The 22,324-nt window shown below is 42.6% G+C and overlaps 1 protein-coding gene across 9 annotated transcripts in view; it reads right to left on the minus strand.

Moving 5' to 3' along the window:
* The window catches only part of GLRA2 (glycine receptor alpha 2), a 203,201-nt gene that overhangs the window by 127,393 nt on the left and 53,484 nt on the right, over positions 1-22,324 (minus strand). For all 9 annotated transcript variants that reach the window (XM_053311481.1, XM_053311488.1, XM_053311480.1 and 6 more), the window contains one exon: positions 13,554-13,777. In XM_053311481.1, the coding sequence (XP_053167456.1) occupies positions 13,554-13,777 (224 nt within the window). The remainder of the gene's footprint in view (positions 1-13,553; positions 13,778-22,324) is intronic.

A 22,324-nucleotide genomic window follows, 5' to 3' on the forward strand; every position in this document is an offset into this window, starting at 1 on the left:
AGAGACCCCCAGTGCCCTTGGAGAAGCCCCACAGAGGGGGTAAGTACATTTGTAAAAAAGAAAACTTTTTAATCCAAAAAACTCGCAAATCCCCCCACACACACACCAAACGGGGTGTGTGTGTGTGTGTGTGTGTGTGTGTGTGTGTGTGTGTGTGTGTGACGGTCCAATGTCAAGCAGAAATGGGGCGGGGGTGGTGGTGGTTCAGCTCAACATCAAGCCATCAAACCAAACCGGTTCAATGTCGAATTTGTTCAACATCAAACCGGTTTGCACATCCCTGGGAGGAGATTGTAGGCAAGGACACCATATGACATCCTCAATTATGGTCGCCCTCTATTACCTGCTCACAATAACCCCTCTCCCCAGCATTTCCACTCAAAAGAAAGAAGGCTATAGTTGGCCCTGGGATGTATATCTGTGTAATATTTACTTAAGTCATCCATTTCATTTTTAGCATGTACAGAATCCTACTTTTATTTTGTTTACACAGGTATCCCTTATCTCCTACTCAGTGGTGATGCTTTGTAATACAGAAACAAATTCAATTATCCCAATATTACATTGAGGCTAATTGAAATTAAATGGTGCTTGATGCCTCATAAATATGGATGTTTCTCAGAATGGTCCCTCAAATACACCACCATGTTCAACTGCTTTACTTCATCTTCTGCATAGTTTTCTGTTGAAAAATGTAATGAAATATACTATAATGAGTTACTGCATAGTAATGTGTTTTGCCAAGGCAAGTAATGAATGTTTGGTTCTCTTCAGAAAGTCTATGAAATTAAATGCAAATATGATTGCATTTAACAATTAATGGAACTACCTGCTTCCTTTTCAAGAACCATTTATTTCCCTTAGGCTGCAATCTAATACATACTAATTTGGTAGTAAGTCCCCCGAAGTAAATGGGAGTAAATGGGAACTTACTTCTGAGTATACAGTCTACAAACCCACCTTCCACGACATGTATTTTTACAATGAACATTTGACTTCTCTGTATTCTAGCCCTACCGTCCTAAAAGGTGATTTTACACTGTGCAAATGCAAACCCAGCCATATGAGAAGTATGCAATGGTGCCTAGAAGGGCCGTCTTGCATGAGATGAGGGATGGCAGAACACTTGGAACAGCCCATGAGTGGGAATGCTGTCTGTAGTAGTAAAAGTATGCTATACCCAGCAAAGATCTCAAATAGAAAACCTACCTCATGACTACCTACCCCACACCTATTTCTCATTGCAAGGGCAATGTCATTCATTGGTTGCAACTCTAAGTGATCTGAATTGTGCCAGGGTTCATGCCAGTCTCATGCCAGTTCATCTTGGCTGACAGTTCATGACAGTCTCTCTGGATAATTTGAAGGCTGTAACTACCCCCTTTCATGGTTTCTTTACTATTTAGTGCAGTGTTCTTCATTGTAAGCTCTGGGAGCCGATGATAGTTCCCATCAAACCTAAGTGCAGCTCCCTAATTGTTTATTAGGCCTGTACAAAGCTTCAGCTGAAGCCAAATAATCCACATGGACTCCTTGGCACTGTGTGAAGCCAGTCATTCCCACCAAGCAGTGATCTCCTTTGTGGGGCTACCTTGAAGAAAGGTACCATTGCTGGTCGGGCTACCTTAAGGAAAATGGAGCCCTGGGTTCCCAGTGCCATCTTGGAAAGTGTGCATGGAGCATTGAGTAATGTAGTCCTTCCCAGCTTTCCCCCCATAGAGCTCTACGATGAAAGTGCTGGAAAGAACTACACTCCCCAGCACTCCATTCATGCCTACAAGACGTCATTGGGGCTTGATAGACTCTGTTTCTTTAAAGGAGCCCCACTGGCCTTGGGGAAAGCACAGCACTGCACAGAGCTCAGCACAATGAGAAATGGCTCCCACCTTGATTCCCCCCCCCCCAAAGTGACACCTGCTAATGAATATCACTGCTAAAGGCCTCATTCACACTTAATGGGAAACGTGATTTGAAGGGGCCAGAGTTTGCCAAACCTGAATGTCAGAATGCATGAAACTCTGGTTCCGTACGGAAAGTGACTTGAGGTTTTGCTTGCCAAACTCCAGTTTGAAACTTTGGATTGTAGTGAGCTTTACCACTCGTTCCCAAGGTTGCCAGCTGCCTGCAGTACATCCGAATGGAGAACTAAAGGCTGGGCTGGTTGAAACCGGAGCTGAGGGAGGAAGCTCCTCCCTTTCTCCAGCTGTGATTGGTTGTCCGGGCTGTCCTTCATACAAGAAGGAACCCTGCACAGCCAATTCCCCCTCCTCCCTGCAGTCTCTCTGACTGCAGAGAGACTCCTGCCTATTTTGTTCAAATGTGGACAGATAAGTGGCGGGAGGATGTGGAACTGCAGGCCCATTGGACCCAAGGTTCCACATTTTGTGCGAATGTGGCCTTTGTGTGTCACACCACATATTTTAATAAATCTAATCCCAGCTATCATGGTCTGCCTCTTTATTGCCTTCCCACTTCAACTTCATATCCCTACTCTCATTTTAAGCACTTTGAACTCAGCCAGACCATTTCTTTCAACTAAGAATATTGTTTTCACTTCAGAATACAAATTCAGGATCTCCCCTACAAAACTTAGAATGTACATATAATAGTTTGCAAAATGCTGCTACTATGGTGGGAAGAGGATGTGGAAGGAGGGCTTGTATGCTGCATAGACCCAGTGAGGGGACAGTGTAACCCTATTCAGACACTGGGGCAGTTCACTTGAACATGGCCCCAACTTGTGTAGAGAGTGGTAACACTGAGCGTGCCTGCTGTGACATCATCTAAAGCAGTGGTTGGTTCCCAGCCTCGCATCCTCCAGATGTTGCTGAACTACAACTCCCATTATCCCCAACTACAAATTGTTGTGGCTGGGGATGCTGGGAGTTGTAGTTCAGCAACATCTGGAGGACTCCAGGTTGGGGACCATTGATCTAAAGGAAGTCCCAGTGTGCTGTCAGGGGGTGAGTGCTGTTTATCCATTTAAACAGGGGTTTGGAGTGCATGTTTAGGGGATGTTTGGATGAAGAGCCCCCCACCACTCACGACTGAAGAACATCCTGACAGCACATTTGGACATCCTTCAGATGACATCAGGGCAGGTGTGTCACCATCCTCTTTGCATGTTGTATGAAGTGATCATGGGTATGATCAAGTGAACCAGCCCATTATGTTGTACATTCATACAGATGCCTGTACATGTGTACCTGTTTTTGTGACTATACATGTGTTCACTCAAAGGTCAACCTGGGTACAGACCCCCTCATATGCAGAGAACAGATAGGAAGTGTGCTACAGTACATGTATTGAATGTAATGTGTGGATAATTGTATGTCCGTACATAGATTGTACATGCATTGAATATAACATGTGAATAGGGCTTGTGTCTCTGCATGAGCTGCCCAAATGGCAATCCTAGTGTTTACAGAGGGATTTCATGTGAACACAGTGGGGTATCGAAAATCTATTTAAAAATGGAGAAAGGGGGCAGCCTTTAGTCATCTCCACTAAAGTGAGAGTTGAGTACGATGTTTTCTTCTCATCCCTCCTACTCATGGGTATGACAAAAATATGTCTTAATAAAGACATATTAAAGACATTAAAATGCAGAGGAATAGTTACATCTCAACAGGAACCAGGGATCAAATTATCCAGAGCAAGCCTGCACAACTTGTTTTTACGAAGAGAAATGCAGCCTACCAGACACACATCCATGCACCACAGTTCTCTCTTTCCCCATGATTAGCAGTCCAGTCATGCAGCAGGAATAGGAAATTCATCATCCTTGTGTGGGTATAACATGTGGCTTCACCTTAGAGGATCATAAATAGAGCTGCTTGGTTGAAGGTAGCAGCCCAATGGCGTTATAAGGCTTGAGTGATCAGTAAGGTCAACAACCCAACCTCTCAGCCTGGAATAGTACATTTTGGAGTAAAAACATCTCCACTATATGCTTGGTCTACCTTTGAAAATCTGATGAAACCTCATAAAAAGAGATTGCACAATCTCCCTAAGGTCACTTCCTCTAGGCTGTTCTCAGCTAACAAAATCTGCCTCCCTCTAATTTAAAACCACTGGTTCTTGTTTACCCTCAAATGTTGGACATACTTTTGAATATTTCAGCACTGTCCTCCTTACCTTGACTTAATCTTTTTTCCTACAGGTTAAGCTTGATTGCCTATTTCCATAAAATTTTTATCTTTGTAAATCATCTTTGTAGCTCTCCGCTTAAACCTTTCTAGTCTGTCATGATCCTTTCTGTGGTGGACTCAGAAACTCAGCACAGTATTCTGAAAAAGATCTTTTGACTGCTGAGTGGATCAATTCCATTACTGCTCCAAAATGGAAACAAATTGCTTCTGTTTGTTTAGTCTAATGGCATTCATTTACAAATCAGGCACATGGGAACATTTATTAACTCTACCATTATGGTAGTGCTATAGCACTATTAGCAAAGGACTATTTAACGTAGCACATGGATCACCATAGGTCACTCCCAGTTGATGCCAGTTGTAACCAGTCCCTGTTAAACTCTTATGTACACAGATGTGTGCTTTGGCCTCTATCCAGTAAACATGCTCCAAAAATCCTATTAGCACTGATTTCCATAAGAAGCTGCCTGCCAATTTTTTTTTCATCTTTCCAGCCAAGAATAGCACTCTCCACATACAAAATTATACATAGGCCCTGCCAACATATCTCCCATTTTAAATTAAATATGGCATGTTCATTTTTGATAGAAATGATGCCATGGAGTTGGAGTGGATTTAAAGCGGAGGCATTTTGAGTTGAGAACAAAAGCTTTTCCTTTCCGGACCTTTACATCATTTTCACTACTTTACATCTTGAGGGTGATTTAAAAGGTTGCAGGCAGCCTCCTGCTCATCAAATGCAAACCTAGCAAAGCTGCAAGGTCTGTGTATGAATCAGCTGTTGTTGGGTGATTCACATCATGAAATCATTATAGAGAAATGTTTAAAGTTGTCTTAAATAGCTCAAGTACTTTTCTACTTTCATATAAGGGTGCCTGATTAAACTGATAGCTTGAATTTACCGAGTTGGTCCAGCTCCTGTAGTCAAACTGAGAACAACCCTTGACCAGTAGGGTTATACTGCACAGAAGAAGTAGGGGAAAGAACAAAACATCCTGTTGAATCACTGCTGATGGCAGGTTCCTGGGTGCTAGCTGGGCTCTTTCCCCAGACATTTCACCAAACATTGGGACTCCTAATGCCAGATTCTGTAGCTGCTGCTTCAGCATAGCAGTTCATAGAATCAGACCACTATGGGCTGATTTGTACATTCATGGCCACCACTTGATGACTGAAACAAGTGATGACATACTTGTAAGTCAGACATCACCACCAACTCCACAGACAGAACTTTAGTTTAACCTCTCAACACATCAGAAGTACTGTATTTATGACATTCGCTCACACATTCAGCTGACAGGGGTTGGTTTACACATGCATGCACATAACACTTTCCCTACATTGATTACTATACCCTGGGGGCCGATTCACACATGCATACAACAAGCTGGACTGACTTACAGGCTTGAATCACAGATAAAGCACTCACGAAACTTTTTTATCACTTTTAATGCCTTTAAAAGAAACACAGAAAGCTACCTTATGTCAGACCAACAGTACATGTAGCTCAGCACAGCCTACACTGAGTGACACTCTCCAAGGTTTCAGGCAGGAGTCTTTCCAAGCCCAACCAGGATCTGCCAGGAACGGCACCTGGGACCTTCTGCATGCAAAGCAGATACTCCAAGCTATGGTCCTATTCCCTTAAGGGGAATATCTTACAGCATGCAGTGCTTATGGGGTCACCCATCCAAATGCAAATGAAGGCAAACACTGCTTAGCAAAGGGGATGATCTGTGCTCAAGAGCAAGACCGGCTCTTTTTACCAGTCAGAGACAGGAGAGAAGGCAAGAGGCAGCGTCAAAGTCAGTGATCAGGAGGGCTTGTCAGAATCACACAGAAAGCGATAGGCCAGGGGCAGAGCCAAGGATCCTGACAGGCAGACAAACAAACTCGAAGCCAGGGATTCGGCATTTGCTGGAAGCAAGGAAGTGAGTGCAGGTCAAGCTAGTTAGACCAGCCAGGGGTCAGAAATAAAGTCAAAGATCAGAAAAGCCAAGTAATCAAACCAGACCAAAAAACCACACCAGACAGGAACCTATGGGGGTGGGTGCTTGAAAGCTTGTTGCAGTGCAGCAGGCTGCCACAAGGGGCAGTGACATGCAGCTCCTTAACCCATGACACTGGACTTGAAGACTATCAGCTGAATGTATAAGCTGACTTCACTGAAAAGCATTGTGTCTGGGATCGTATGGAAGTTTTTGATATGGTGTTTGATCTGTGATGGTCCATCCACACATGCCAGTAACATTTGCTGTTGTGGTCAGGTGGACAATAATCAAGGGGACAGAAAGGAAATGATATACACACATGTGTAAACCATTCCTATGCTATGCAGCAGAAGTGCTCTAACTCTGCTGAGGCATTCACTATCAATTAGTATTTCCTATATGGTCATATTCTTCAAGACTACCTTCAGTATTCTGGGAGGCTCAAGCCTTAGTGGAAAGCTTTACATTTAAAAAAAAAAGGCATTCCAAAGAACAAGGAATTTCATACAATTTTGCCTGAGGATAATTGAATCTCTGTGTGTGTGTGTGTGTGTGTGTGTGTGTGTGTGTGTGTGTTGAGCTTTTAAAAAAAAGTTCCCCTGGGAAGGCAGGTTCTGGAGTTGCCTTGTTAAAAAATAAGGCAACCTGTCAATGTCATCAGGGCATAACCAATATCATTATATGACAGGAAGGAGGAAAGCATGCAATATACTTGGCTGTTTGCGGATAGCAAAGGATGACTTTTAGTCATGATAATGACCTCTGCCCTCTTACTTTCTTAATCTCCCCCATGATAAGGCAATGTTACTAGGGAAGTTCAAATCCTCTTAAATCCTAACAGTAGATTATAAAATAATATTAAAACCATCAAATTGAAGCACACAGACACACACACCCAACCAGACCAGCGTACAGAATTGCAGATCTAAGGAATATTTTCTGGAGCACTGAAGTATAGGGAGATTAAACGCTAACAGCCAGATTCTCTACCAGTGTGTACTGACATAGGGTCTCCTCGAAACTCATTGGAACAAGAGCATTCATTTCAATAGGACTTAGAAAGGAGACCTCTCTGGTGGATAGTGTCCATTATCATCACCTCAGTTTATGTAGCATAATGTTTTCTTGGAAATAAAATGATACTACCTTATCCCGAGATCTTAAGAGTCTGAAATCTGACCAAGTGTCCTTCTAATGCAGATTCCTGGGCTAGGCCTGAGTTTGATGGCACATGAGTTTGAAGGTGATGAGGCCCAGTTTGCAATGGGCATGAGCTTTTCAAATTGAAGAAGGTTATATTCTGGACTCCCGCAGTTTGAGCTTCATCCCCATCACTAATTTAAATTAGTGAAGAAGACCTAGTACCCAGAGGCGGCTCACTAATGAGGTGAAGTGAGGCAACAGACTCAGGTGGCACCTGCATGACAGGCTGGTGAGTGGAGGCATCCCAGCCCCACTGCCCACATGCATTGCCTCACCTGGCTGCTGCTCCTTGGCTCTGTGCAGCCCCTAAATGCTTTCCTTCCCTCTAAAAGCACTGCAGCCATGGACTTCTAGTAGCTTAAAAATGTGTCTCTGGTGTGCCCAGAGGGAAAGCAGCCAGGAAAAGGGGAAGGTGGCATGTAAGGGTGAAGGAAGGAGGTGAAGGGTGAAGGAAGGAACCAGACCCAGCTGGCTCAGTCCATTATGCCAATGGCAGCACCAAGGGGCTTGGCCCTTACCTTCTGGTCAAGCTATCACTAGTCTGCGGCTATGGTTTGAGAGGCACTTTTAGCATGGAACAGTGGCCTGGGTTTTGTCTCATCTCTTCACTAGCTGGGTGGCTTTCTCTTTCCCCTGCACCTTCCACCAAATGGCTTGTGCATGGGGGAAAGAGAGAGCCCCCCAACTTGCAAAGGGATGCAAAGGGAGGACCCTGAAGATGCACCTGTTTCCCAGGCTCTTAAGTGAAATTTAAATTTTAATATTTCAGAAAAGGAAACTTCTCTAGGAGTCTGGTGAAAAGAAAACCGAAAGAGTAAATCAGGAGAGGTGACAAGAGAGAATGTTCTAAACTGTCTGGAAAAATTAAAAACAAGCAAATTGCCAGGGCCAGACGGCATCCACCCAAGAGTCCTTAAAGAACTCAAATGTGAAATTGCCAAACTCCTGGTAAAAATATATATAACTTACCCCTACAACCAGGCTCTCTAACGCAGGACTGGAAAGTAGTCAATGTAACACTGATTTTCAAAAAGGGATCCAGGGGCGATCCAGGAAATTATAGGCCGGTTAGCTTAACGTCTGTTCCAGGCAAATTGATGGAAAGCATTCTCAAGGATAAAATTGTAAAGCACATAGAAGAATAGGCCCTGCTGGGGATGAACCTACATGGCTTCTGCAAAGGTAAATCTTGCCTCACGAACCTTTTGGAGTTCTTTGAGAGTGTCAACATGTGTCTGGATAAAGGTGATCCATTCATTCATTCATTCATTCATTCATTCATTTATTTATTTAATACCCCACCAAAACTTGCGTCTCTGGGCGGCAGTTGACATAGTATACTTGGACTTCCAAAAAGCTTTTGACAAAGTTCTTCATCAAAGACTCTTGAAAAAACTTAACAGTCATGGAATAAGGGGATAAGGGGGAAAGTACATGTGTTGACTGGTAATTGGTTGATGGACAGGAAACAGAGGGTAGGGATAAATTGAGAGTTTTCACAATGGAGGGAAGTAAAAAGTGGGGTCCCCCAGGGATCTGTACTGTGACCAGTGCTTTTAAATTTATTCATAAATGATCTAGAAGTTGGGGTAAGCAGCAAGGTGGCCAAATTTGAAGATAACACCAAACTAGGGTACTGAAATCCAAATCAGATTGTGAGGAGCTCCAAAAAGATCTCTCCAAACTGAGTGAGTGGGCAACAAAATGACAAATGTGGATCAGTGTTGGCAAGTGTAAAGTGTTGCATATTGGGACAAAAACCCCAACTTCAATTATATGTTGATGGGATCTGAGCTGTCAATGACTGACCAGAAGAGGGATCTTGGGGTCATTGTGGACAGCTTGTTGAAAGTGTCGACTCAATGTGTGGCAGCTGTGAAAAAGGTCAATTCCATGCTAGGGATCATTAGGAAGGGGGTTGAAAATAAAACTGCTAATATCATAATGCCCTTATACAAAACTATGGTGAGGCCACACTTGGAGTACTGCATACAATTCTGGACACCATACTGTCTTCTTCATTATGAACCCCACTGCCCATTGAGATAATCAGGAGAGGTCCATCTGCAGTTGCCATTGGCTCGTTTGAAAGGGCCTTCTCTGCTGCTGCCCCAGAGCTTTGGAACGTGCTCCCTGCTGAAATAAGCTCCTCCCCATCTCTGACAACTTTTTAAAAGTCTTTAAAGACGCACCTATTCACCCCGGCTTTTAATTAAATGTTGTTTTAACAGTTTTATCATCATTTTAAAATGTTGTTTAAAAAATTTAAATTGTTGTAATGTGTTAACTTTTACTATGTCATTTATTTTGTTTTAACTACTGTTTTAAGTTTTTTGTTGTCATTTATTTTAACTAATGTTTTAACTTTTTGTTTGCTTGTTGTAAACTGCCCAGAGACGTGAGTTTGGGGTGGTATAGAAGTGTTATAAAATACATACATACATACATACATACATACATACATATGGACATTGTAGAACTGGAAAATGTTCACAAGAAGGCAACCAAGATGCTCAGGGGCCTTCTTTAGGTGCATCTTCCTTTTGAGGCACCTGGGGCATTTTTGTTTAGAAAAAAGGTGACTGCAGGAAGACATGATAGAGGTTTATAAAATCATGCATGGTGTGGAGAAAGTGGATAGAGAGAAATTCCTCTCCCTCTCACATAACACTAGAACCAGGAGTCATCCCATGAAATTGATTGCCAAGAAATCTAGAACCAACAAACGGAAGTACTTTTTCACACAATGCATAATCAACTTGTGGAATTCTCTGCCACAAGATGTGGTGACAGCCAACAACCTGGATGGCTTTAAGAAGGGTTTAGATAACTTCATGGAGGAGAGGTCTATCAATGGCTTCTAGTCGGCGGGCTATAGGCCACCTCCAACCTCAGAGGCAGGATGCCTCTGAATACTAGTCACAGTAGAGGAACAGCAGAAGAGAGGGCATGCCCTCAGCTCCTGCCTTTGGCTTCCAGCAGCATCTGGTGGGCCACTGTGTGAAACCGGATGCTGGACTAGACAATCATTGGCCCTGATCCAGCAGGACTGTTCTTATGTTCTTATATGTTTTTATTCATCAAGATTTCTACCTGTTTTATGAATTTTAACTGTTTTATGTTGTTTTTGTTTTTGTTATGTTTTAACCTGTACAACCACCTGGAGATTTCTATATCAGGTGGTATAGATATAGATATGAGAGAGGGAGGGAGGGAGAAAGAGAGAGGTGTCAGTAGACCAGTAGGCCTGCATGCATGGAGCCACTGGTCCTGACATTCAAATCATCAGGGAAATTGTGGTACTTCAATGACTTCTATTCACACACAGGACCTCTTGTGTGCATAAGGAACTGTTACACCCGTGGCATGGGTGTGTGATGCTGCTGCTCCAGAAACAGGCTGGGAAGGGTTAGGGTTAAATAAAATTAAAAAAAAATCATAAGAGCCATAGATGCCAGAACCTATAAGGTCTCATGTTGCAAATATCCATTCAGGATACATTTCTCCTTAAGAGAACACGACTGGGAGATTATACACTTTTGATTCAGCACAAAATATGGTTTATGCTTACTCTATTTCAGATTAATTTTCATTCAAGCTTCCGAATTTTACAAATCTGATATGACAGCCTGAAATATTACTTTTGCAGCATGGACAAATGTCAAGAAAACTATCCATCTGTGTTCCAAATAACACTCAGCTGCATTGTTGCCTCCAGAAAGATGTGTCTGATGTCACCCGAGCAAACAGGGGCATTACGTTTTTCTTGAGATTAAACGGGTGATGTTGTTAAATGGAACTTGTAAAGTGACAGCTTGCTTATATTATATGATGGCCCTCTGCTCCAGTATCCTCTTTCTGTACTCTCTTATTTCTCTTGTGCTGTTGAGGTGCGCCGAGAAGAGAATACCACAGTCAGCAGCTGACACGCCCCACAGGGTTATTATGAGGGAGGAATAAGAGTTTAGTTCTCACAAGAATCTAACTGTGCACATGATTTGCCTCGCAACACAGTGTGCAGGGAGAGGAAATCTATTTTCACTTCTCTCCCCTCCCCACAAAAGCCTTTTTTGTGTCCAGGAATGTGTCCATGAAGGCTGCACAGCCCTCAGGAGACCCAATGTTCAAATTCCTGCTCAGACATGAATGATGCCAACAGGATGGTATTTGGCCAGTCACTGTCTCTCAACCTAACCCACCTCACAAGATTGTTCTGAGGATAATAGGGAGTAATGAAGGTATCTTATCTCCAGTTCCTTCAAAGAAATGTGGCATATAAATGTGAATAAATGTTTGTTTATTCATTGATGTTTACATCAAAAATCAGCAACTTGGTGTCAATGAAAGCTTAAGAATCCTTACTGCTCTTGAGACGAATTTGGTGCAATCACAGATTGTAGCTGCAAACAGCACATCAAACAATCAAGTAGCTCGTTGAAAGGGCGGGAAATAGAGCCAACTGATGCAAGAAAGCAAGGACTCCAGGAATTATGATTAATTTTCTCCGTTAACAGTGAGTGGCCGTTCCATCTTCATGGCTCATTGCAAATATGAAGCCATTAATAACCCAATGAAGCATGCTAACTAGCATATGAAATGTATGCTGTGTAGATCATTTTATACAATGTAGGCTTCTGCATTGCTATTTTAAGTCTCTTTATCACTCCGATTCTCTTCATCTGTCCTGCTTAATCAGATCTCATTAAAGTGTGCTGTGATAGCATATACTAACCTGACTAGAGCCACTTCAGTGCAACATAACACCACTATGCTTTGCATTTTTAAAAATGCATAAATAAACAGATTTCACAAGCAAGGAAACCTATGTATTGGAGATATCTAGGCTCTTCTGAGTAATCATATAGAGGACCAAACTAGATGTAATGTTAAACATGGCATGATCCAGTCTGGGTTTTTAAAAACATCACATTAGTTGCACAAGGGCCTTGTCAAGATTAGGACTGTGATGCAAATGTGGGGAGCATTTAACCCTTTCCCTCCACACCATGTTACCATTGAAAATTATCCACCCACCCAAAGCTGCTATGGACCCCTGAGAGTGCAGTTGCAGTACTCTGGTGGCCTGTAGCGGCTTCTGGGGGTATTTTCTTTTGGTGGGGGGAGCACAAAGGACAAGCGGTAACCTTTCCTGCATCCATGTCAAAGTCCTGGTCAGACTTCTCCAGTCAACCAATATTTTAAAGTGAAACAAACCAACCCAAATCTACAGCCATGTAAATCCAAAAAGCAAAGTGGGAGTTGAGAGTGATGGTGTGGGAGGCGGGAGCTGGGGAGGACAGCTTTGCGTCCACTCTCAGAAAAATGCTTGCAACAGAATTGGAGGAGGGCATGCCCACCCTGCCCAGTCCGTCCCCACCTCCCACCTCATCACTTTCCCCTCCTCCTACCTTGCTTTTTGAGTGTACTCCTGAGTGGATCAGGAGTACACACAGCTCTCCTACTCTGGCTGGCTGCTCCTTTGACCCTGTTCAGGGTCATGTGAACACATGCTGAGTGACATGTGTAACATCACATCTAATTTGGCCCTAAGCCATCAAGCCTCAATTTAAGATGCTTCTCTGGCATTGTAAAAGAAAGGGCATAAAAATTTGCATTTGCTGCAGACTCTCAACATGTTTTGAGTTATATGTTCTTCATATATATGCTCTTGCTAAGGCAAGAGGTATCTTTTGGAATACTATTTCTTAATTCTTTTCCCCTGATGAAGAGCATAGCTTGAAATGTGTTGGGATTTTGCAATAAGCACATATTTTCCTGTACCAACCTTCTATTCTTTCTTTTTTGGCTCAGTTTTTGGTGCTGACCTTCTGTTTTTCCTCTGGCATTTTAAAATCACATTTCCTCTTTGGTTTACATCTCTCTCTCTCTCTCTCTCTCTCTCTTTTAATTAAAAGCGAGGTTCCGCTTGTTGTTGATAGCAGTTACATGAGCAGATCAGTGTGGAGTTAGAGGATCCTTTTATGTTTTCAGCAAGTCTGGTTGGTTTCCTTGTACTACTTGTTTTTCTAATTTTAAAAGAGCACAAGCTTTGCCAGGTGATGCTGGCAGATTTTTTTCCTCCCACCCTGCTGTTTTTAAGAAACCTCATTATAATATAAGAGGAACAAACAGAGAATATTTAAATTATGTTCTGTGATCGTAGACACATTTTTTTTAAGGACATACGCAACAACACACATATATTTACCTGATACTATACAACACCTTCCCATTTTTGGAAATCCTCAGAAGCTTGTTGTCTGTGGTAACATCATGGAAGTTTGCACCTTTTTCATTGGCAAAGAATAAATCTGGTTTCCAAATAGAGTCCAACATAGATGGATCCAAATCCAAGGAGTCGTCGGGGTATTCACTGTAGGCAAGACGTGAATCGTTCCATTGTTGCCTCAAAAAAATGTTCACTCTGTAGTCCTATGGAAATGTCAGGCACATAGGTCAATAAATCTTTTGTTTGGATTAAATGTCACAGTGCATTCAGACTCTGAGGCTTCAGTCCTATGGACACTTACCTGAAAGTAAGCCTCACGGTATATAATAATGGGACTTACTTCTGGGTAAACATCATAGGTTTGTTCTGTGAAACTAATATTGATGACTGAAAAGCCGATGAAGTGTTATGTTTTCCTTTAATCATGGACACCATGGGACTGATTCAGACTCCCCCCCCCTCCATTTTGGTATTAAAGTTCGTGCATGGAGACTTCCCCTCGTTTTCCTCTTGGGAACCATTTGTATGAAACAGCAGTCATATGGAAACCAAGTGAAAAAAAGGCTGGTTTTAATGGGTTCTTTTAATTTGTGATGGGGTACAGTTGACAGGTCAGTCTAGAACAGGGCTGTACAATTTCAGCCATCATCCCTATTGGCCACTTTGTTTGGGAATAATGGAGATTGATGTCCAAAACATTGGGAAGGCCAAAATTGTGCAGCCCTGACCTAGAGGATTCATGGCTCCAAAGATGACTCCCAGAATCCAAGGCTGGGTGCCAGAGATAAATACCTTTTATTGGTTCAAAAACTGACACAGGTGCACCCATTGTGCCTTCCTCCATTCCAATAGCTGTCTGGTTTCTTCCCTCTGTGCACTTGGAGTTTGGGGACTAAAAGGAAGAAAGGGGCAGTCCTCTCTGCAGTTAATCATGGGAATGAATGTTATTTTTCTCTATCCTCCTTCACTGAGGGCAGGGGATTGGCTGCATCTCCTTCTGGCCATACTCACTGGAGCCAGAATTAAGCCAGCAACCAATCCCAATTGACTGGATACCATCTATCTCTCTCCCTGACTTGTTCCCCTATGAGTGCTGCCTCATATTCCTCCCCTCCACTAAGCCTTGCCACTCTCCTCTTCACTTCTAGGTCAGCTTGTGACTCAATGACATTCCTGGGTTGGGCTGCAACCAGACCAGCTGGAAGTCATGTCAGCATGGGAGCTGGTAGTCATATAGGTGCTCCCAACAGCTCCCAGCCGGCTACATAGATAGACCAGGATCCAAAGAACGACCAGAGGTGCAAGTCCATGGCCATTCCCTGCATAAAATGTAACATTTCCCCTTTGAACAGGAGGCCCCCATGCCATATCACAAGCTGTTAACGAAACTCCTTCATTTCAAAAGAGGTTTCCCATACAGCATGAGTGTTTGTTGATGGAGAAACACATGTCAAAATCTCCCTGGGGTTTGTGGAACTAATGACACAGTGCTGCGGATCCAAGCTATAAGTTATGCCTTTTTTGCAGATGGGTGCTGTTTCATCGAAAAGGCTCCTAAATTGAAGTAGTAACCACCATGGCTCTTCATTTTGAAATAATAACACAGTACCAAGAGCAAGAGCAACATTTTCCAAACCAAAATGATAGGTTCATCTGATGTTACTTGCTATCATAACATTACATATTATGAGGATCTAGGCTTTGACTGCTGCTTTTCTGGTTAGCTTCTCCCATTTTGAAGTCAAGGCCAGGTGCAAGTGTGAGGGAGCCACCCCAGTGTCTGCTCAGCAGGCTCAAAATGCAGCCAAATTGATTATTTGACTGCCAGATGGCCTTATGCAGAAGGTTGTTTCTTATCAGTGTCAGTTTATACAGTCTGATGGGACAGGGTCACTTGTTCTTTAAGACTGGTTAGCTTCCCTGGTTTCTTGGCTTGCCTTCTAGAGTGCAAGTCCCTGAACCCTCCTACAGTGATCAGAAGCAGTTGAGTTCAGATGTGAGGATTATCTGGGTGTTTCTACCACTTTCCTCAATAGCAGTTTGTTCGGGTAATTTAGAGACTGTGTCATTGTCTAGTAGTCCCCTATTATTTTGGGATAAGGGAGAGAGATTTGCATTTTGGACAGTATACAAATATGTTAAACTAGCTGGACTGGGTGTAGAGCATCTGTGCCTCTGGCTGGCCCAGCCACTGCCACTGTTTTCCCCTCGCCCACACCAGCATGCCCGACTTTCTGGCTGGCTTCTCCCCCAACCGCTCACTTCTCACACACCCCCATGCTTTCTGATGGGCTAGCTAGCCAGCCCGCTTCCTCCTCCCCCACCATGCTTTATGGCTTGCGGGCCAGCGGGAAAGATGGCCTCCCACCTCCTCCCACCCCCTCCTCCCGGCAGGTGGGCGGGAGGTCCAGGTTGGCCCACCGCCTCCTCCTCCAGTGGCTAGGCCAGGGCCAGGCTGGCCCTCCTCCACCTCCGGCCTCCTCCTCCCAGCCTCTTTTCCACCAGCCGGCTTGGGGGCGGACACTCTCTTTCCCCGCCGGCCAGCCCAGGGGCGGGCACTGTCTTTCCCCACCGGCCGGCCCAGTGGTGGGCACTCTCCTTCTCCACCCACCAGTGAGCACTTTCCCTCCCCGCCCGCCAGCCCAGCAGTGGGTGCTTTCCCTCCCTGCCCTGCAGCAGGCGTTCTCCTTCCCTGCCCACCGGCCCAGTGGCGGGTGCTCTCCTTCCTGGCCAGCCTGGTGGCAGGCACTGTCCCTCCCTGCCGGCCAGCCGGGTGGTGGGCACTTTCCCTCCTGCCAGCCTGTTGGCGGCCACCATTTTCTCTCTCTGCACCCGTCGCTAGTCTGGCAGCTGCTTGTGAACTCTCACGAGAGCTGCCACACAAGGGATTAGCGATGGGTATGCCTAGGAGAAATAGATGATTGATAGATAGCTAGATAGATAGATAGATCAGCACGCTGTACTTAAACAGGGAATCACTGCTGTGGCAGCTATTAACTGCCTCAGAGGACTGGCCTATCTCTGAGAACTGAGAAGCAGCCTTCCCCTGACCAGCCTTCTGCTCTGGACTTAGCACATCTGCCTGCCTTGGAGGACTGGTCTACCTTCGAGAACCAAGAACCTCCAAGATGGACAGACACACTGTCTGGAGCAGAGGGCTGGTCTATCTACTGAACCAATTTGGTAGATCAGCTCTCCCTGCTCCCTGGAATAATGGAAAGCTGGTCTACCAACTGGAGTTGATGGGTAGAACAGCCCTCCGTTCCAGACTTTGCACATCTGCCCACGTCAGAGAACTGGTCTACCAGGCCCTGCTCATTGCGCCCCTACCAAATGAGGTGAAGCAGGTGGCTAGTAGGGAGAGGGACCTTTCAGTTGTTGCACCCATAGCCTCCCCAGTGAGGTTTGCCTGGCTTCATCACATTGTTCTTTTAGACTCCAGCTAAAGACCTCTTTGTTCACTCAGGCCTTTTACATTTTGATTTTTAAATTTGATTTTAAAAGCTGAATTTTAAAAAGTTTTAAATTGTTTTGTATTGTATTTTGTATCCCCCCCCCATTTAGTCTGTTGTGATTTAATATGTTGTGTGTTTTTATTTGATGTTTTAATGCTGTGTTGTGAGCCAACCAGAGAACAATTTGTTATGGGTGGCTAACAAATAAAGTTTATTATTATTGTTGTTTTTGTTGTTGTTACATCAAAACCAGACCTCTGGAAAATGGAACGCTACATTCAAGATTAGCATGAACTGCCCTGAATGTCAACAAGTTTTTAAATTTTTACAAGCGGCTTGATAGATTAAAGACTGATACAAGGCAATGTTGTAGTCTAGTAGACAAAGTTGCGGAAGGGACCTAGAGCAAGTCTGCACAACCTCAGCCCTTGTGCAGATGCTGGAGTACAATTCCCAACATCCCTGACTATTAGCCCCTGTAGCTTGGAGATGTAGAGAGCTGTAGACCAAAATAGTTGGAGGTCCAAAGCAGTGCGTTGGACTGCATTGGACTTAGAGCTAGCCTTCAGCTCATCCGTGTTTTCATTGACTTATCTTTGCTCCATCTGTCCTCTATTTTAACTTGGAGATGTTCTAATAATACATTTTACATTGACACAGATGCAGGGTGCTGTAGTTTTCAGTCCACACGTTTCATTCATATATATATATATATATATATATATATATAAATAAATTTATTTATTATTAAAACTTTTATACCGCCCTTCCAAAAGGCTCAGGGCGGTAGATATATATATATATATATATATATATATATATATATATATATATATATATACACACACACATACATACACACACACACACACACATACATATGTGTGTGTGCATTTTAGCTTTTAAAATAACTTTTAATTTGAAACTTTTTTAAAAAAACATAATCTTATAGTTGTTTTAACCTGGGCTTTAAAGTTTTTTAACTTAACTTGTTTGATTTTATTAGTCTCATGTTTGCACTGTATCTGTTTTATTAATGTTGCGAGCTGCCCAAATAGTAGTGTACTGGAGGGGTGGGATATAAATATTTTAAGTAAGTAAGTAAGTAAATAATAGGTTACTGCTGTGTGGAATCATATGTGCTCATTGATTAAAACACCGTGCAGGGAAAAACCTTGACGCGATCACATTTAGTACTGTGATTTAATCAATTCACACCAGCACACATAGGCATTAATTATTATAGGTGTGGGATGAATATGAGGCTGTCACTCTGTGGCCACATTCTCATTTAACATGAAACCAGAGGTGATGGGACCTCTGGTTTCCGTAACTGTACATCCAAATGCGCACAACCATGGTTTCATCAAGAAAATGGAGACACAGTTTCCCTCTCCAGACAAAGATTTGTGCCTTTGGTTTGTAGTGAGGTCTGCCACCTGGACCTCCAGTTGTGCAGTGCCAGTGTTACATCCAAATGCTGGCACTGCAATCTGGTTGCTTTGCAACTGGTGTTGAGGGAGGAAGCTCCTCCCTCACTCTGGCTGATATTGGTTGCCAGGTGTGTTCTTCAGTCAAGAAGGAAGCCCAGGCAGCCAGTTCCCCCTTCTCTCTGCAGTCAATGAGACTGTAAAGAGGGAGCTCCCCTGAATGTCCAAATTTGAACAGAAGAGTGGGGGGAGGGGGGAGCAGAACCATGGGTTCATTGGACCTGTGATTCCACAGGTCCATCTGAAGGTGGCCAGTATATCTCTTCAGAAATAATGGACTCCTATCTCTGCATTGACAAGATATTTTATGGCTGGTAATAAAACTTACTGTTTTGTGTTTCACTCTTCAGAATCCTTTTGAGATCCTTTTTTTACAAGGAGGGGATATTCTTTATTCTATTTTGGACTCTGAGAATCATGATTCCACAATGCACGTTTTTGAAATTCAGCATCAGAAAGTGGACAGAATAAATTGGAATGAAAAGGGAGACTCAAGACTTTTCACATTTTCCCATATGTAAGCTTTTGCATGGAGCACGTTCCGGCATATTATGTCTTTGGCAGAATACCTTATCTCTAGGCCAAGAATGCTCTCAAAATTTTTCAATTTAACCCCTAATTGACTTTTGGGTTTCACTCTACTGTTTTGTTTTCGATGCAGCATAAGAAATACCTTAGAAACAAATAATATGTTTTTTCCTCCCTTTTTCTTTTCTTTTCTTTTAAAAATATATATAATGAGATCCCTGATTTCCTTAGATTCACTTTAAGATAAAAATGTATATATAAAAAAGTATTGAAGTAACCAGGTTGAAACGATAAGGATTTTTAAAAATTCTTTCTTATCGTATTCCCTGTGGTGTTTTCTCCAAAAATATAATAGAGGTTAGGGAAACTAGTTTAAACATTTTTACATGCAAACACTCATATATATCATGACTGCTGTTTCAACGTTGTTTTGAATTTGGAATTAGTATCTGCTCATTGAAGAATTGTTTTTACATTCCCTGTTTGTGTAGAGGGAAATCTTTAAACTAATAGCCTATATATATAATGGTAAAATTGGAAATAGGATTTGTTGGCATTGTATAAGATTGTGGTCAAGAAAATCTTAGTTGGTCTTTAAAATGATGAGAGAGTCCCCAGCTAGTTACTTTATTTTATTAGTCATCCTGCCCCTTTCTATTAACTATCTTTCACCTTCTGTGTTTTCTTTTTGCACACCTGGCTTTGGATGAAGTCGGCATCTTCTCTCTCTATGAGCAATCTTTTCTTTACCATTCTAATATTTAGATACTTCGGGGAGTTAGAAGAGAGGTTCAAAATTATTTTCCCAACCCCCTTTATACACTGGACTCCAGACTTATTTTGACCTTTTGGTTTTAATGAGATCTTTACAGTTGAAATGTTTTGAAATGTTTTCTTTGCATTATTACTTTGCATTGTTGAGAGCTGAAATGTTTTCTTTGCATTATTACATTGTCATAGACTTTTTTGTGGAGTAGTGTCACCTAGGGAGGAGAGCCAAATATGAAGTGACAATAGATATACGTGAAGATTTGTTGCATGATTCAGTGTTGAGAGTTACATTTTGGCAGATTTTTGCTCTGCTTTGAGGGACCCTTCTAAGTACTTTGATGGAGATATTAAAAATATATTTTCATATTATTATAAAAATAATATTATTTATTATTTTTATACTATTACTTTGGAGTTCCTATCTAGAACTCATGGCTTTTAGATATCTGTATAGAACTAATAGCTTTTACAAGTCAGGTAATAACTAATGGTCTCTTCATTTTTTGTTTTTTGTTTATATAACATAACACTGAAATCCAATCTAGGAATCCCACCCCCCCCCCGCCCGCATACTTTTTTATCTGACATCATAGGCCTATTGAATTTACAGTTCCTTTTAGGAGAAGCTGTCCACTGTTCTTATATCAGTGGGTATGGATCTGGAAAGGGTTTTTAAAAATAATCTTCCTAGTTTTTCCATGGATGTTAGATTGTATCCATCTAGTAGGGATATAACTGGTATCATTTAGTTGTTTTTTTCTTTTGTTTGGAATTACGTGCTAATCAGAAGAACTGGGATGGGAAAGACCAGAAAGAGACCTGTGCATTTAGAACTTTATTTTGAGAAAGCTTCTGAACAATTTTTATACAGGCTTTTTGATTAAAAGAAGGATAATATTTATGTAGGGAAACCATATTTACTGAAGTCATGGATTTCAGTGAGTTGCATTCATGAAGGTTCTACTTTTTGCAGAGTTTTAATTTTTCTTTCTATTTTCTCTCCTGGCTAATCATAAGCTTTTATTGATATATTAATTAATAATATGTTTATTAATATCTTTGAGTTTGTAGGTACTGGATGAGACTCCTGTAGTGGAAGTTTTGCTCTGCCTGATTTAACCTTAATACTCATGTATATGTTCCTGCCTTGTTCCTTTTTGTTGTTGCTCATTTCGGCTCTCCCCTCTGTACTTTGTTTAACTGTTAGATTCGTAATTTTACTGATGGTAAGACTGAGTCCTATGTTAACATTTCCTGTTCTATAATTATATACACACACATATATATTAATATATACAATTACCATTTGTATCTTGCATATAGAGGAGTTTTGTTTACGATGGATAAGCTTCTGTGTGTAATCATGTATACTCTCAGAGATGTAACCTTTTCCGTTTTTTTAAACTTAAACTTCAATAAACGCCCTATAAAGGGGCGGGGGGTGGATAATGGACTCCAGAAGATCCAATTAGGCTGGATTTCACACTGCAACTAATGAGAGGTGAAGCCTCTTTTACCCTGAAGGCCCTCTAGTGGGAAAGCCTTATTTTGGTGCACTAGTAAAGAGAATGTAGGGGTTGGGCTGCATGCAGCCTGAGCCTGTCCACTGCAGCTTTTCACTCTGCCATTGGGTCCCAGAGAGAGAGGCCCCTCTTCTTTGCCAATACTGGAGATACCAGCCCAAACACAGTGCCAGCTAGTGGTCCTTTTGCAAGTTGCCAGATGTCCCTTTCTGCCCCTCACCTCTGGGAGGAAAGCCCATGCACCAAATGGGAGGGGTGGAACCCATGCCAAGAGGCTTGTTGACAATGGCTTCTCTCTCTCTCCATCTTCCCCTTTACAACAGCAGCAGCAGCAGCAGCAAGTCCTCTTCTCACCTTCAGAGTGAGGGTGAAGGAAGAGCTTCTGCTGCTGTTACCACTACCATATCAATAGGGAAGGTGGAATGGGAGGAATTGCCACTCCGACCCACAATCCCTGTATAAATATGATCCCCCGCAAAGAGGGACCCCCTCAGTGCTCACATGCTAAAGATTCCCACAGATCCGGAACTAGTTCTTCCATGTTCTTCCAACATTTCCCTACTTTTTCAACTCAGCATTATGGGAATGGTATCCTTGGACTAATTGACTGTTCTCTGCAACTTGCAGTTTTATAGGTAAAGTGTGCCGTTGAGTCGGAGTCGACTCCTGGCAAACACAGAGTCCTGTGGTTGTCTTTGGTAGGATACAGGAAGAGTTTACCATTACCATCTCCAATGCAGCATGAGATTATGCCTTTCAGCATCTTCCTATATTGCTGCTGCCCAAGTTAGGTGTTCCCCATAGTCTGGGAAACATACCAGTGGGGATTCGAACCGGCAACCTCTGGCTTGCTAATCAAGTCATTTCTCCACTGTATGGTGTAAATCTCATAAATTGCTCTAAAGGTAAACACTGCCCAGGGAACTGAGGGAGGATTTGGAACTGACATGGGGGTATACATGTGGTTCTACAGGTATTAACAG

Source organism: Hemicordylus capensis, chromosome 3 (assembly GCF_027244095.1).
Source record: "Hemicordylus capensis ecotype Gifberg chromosome 3, rHemCap1.1.pri, whole genome shotgun sequence".
NCBI classification, from domain to species: domain Eukaryota; kingdom Metazoa; phylum Chordata; class Lepidosauria; order Squamata; family Cordylidae; genus Hemicordylus; species Hemicordylus capensis.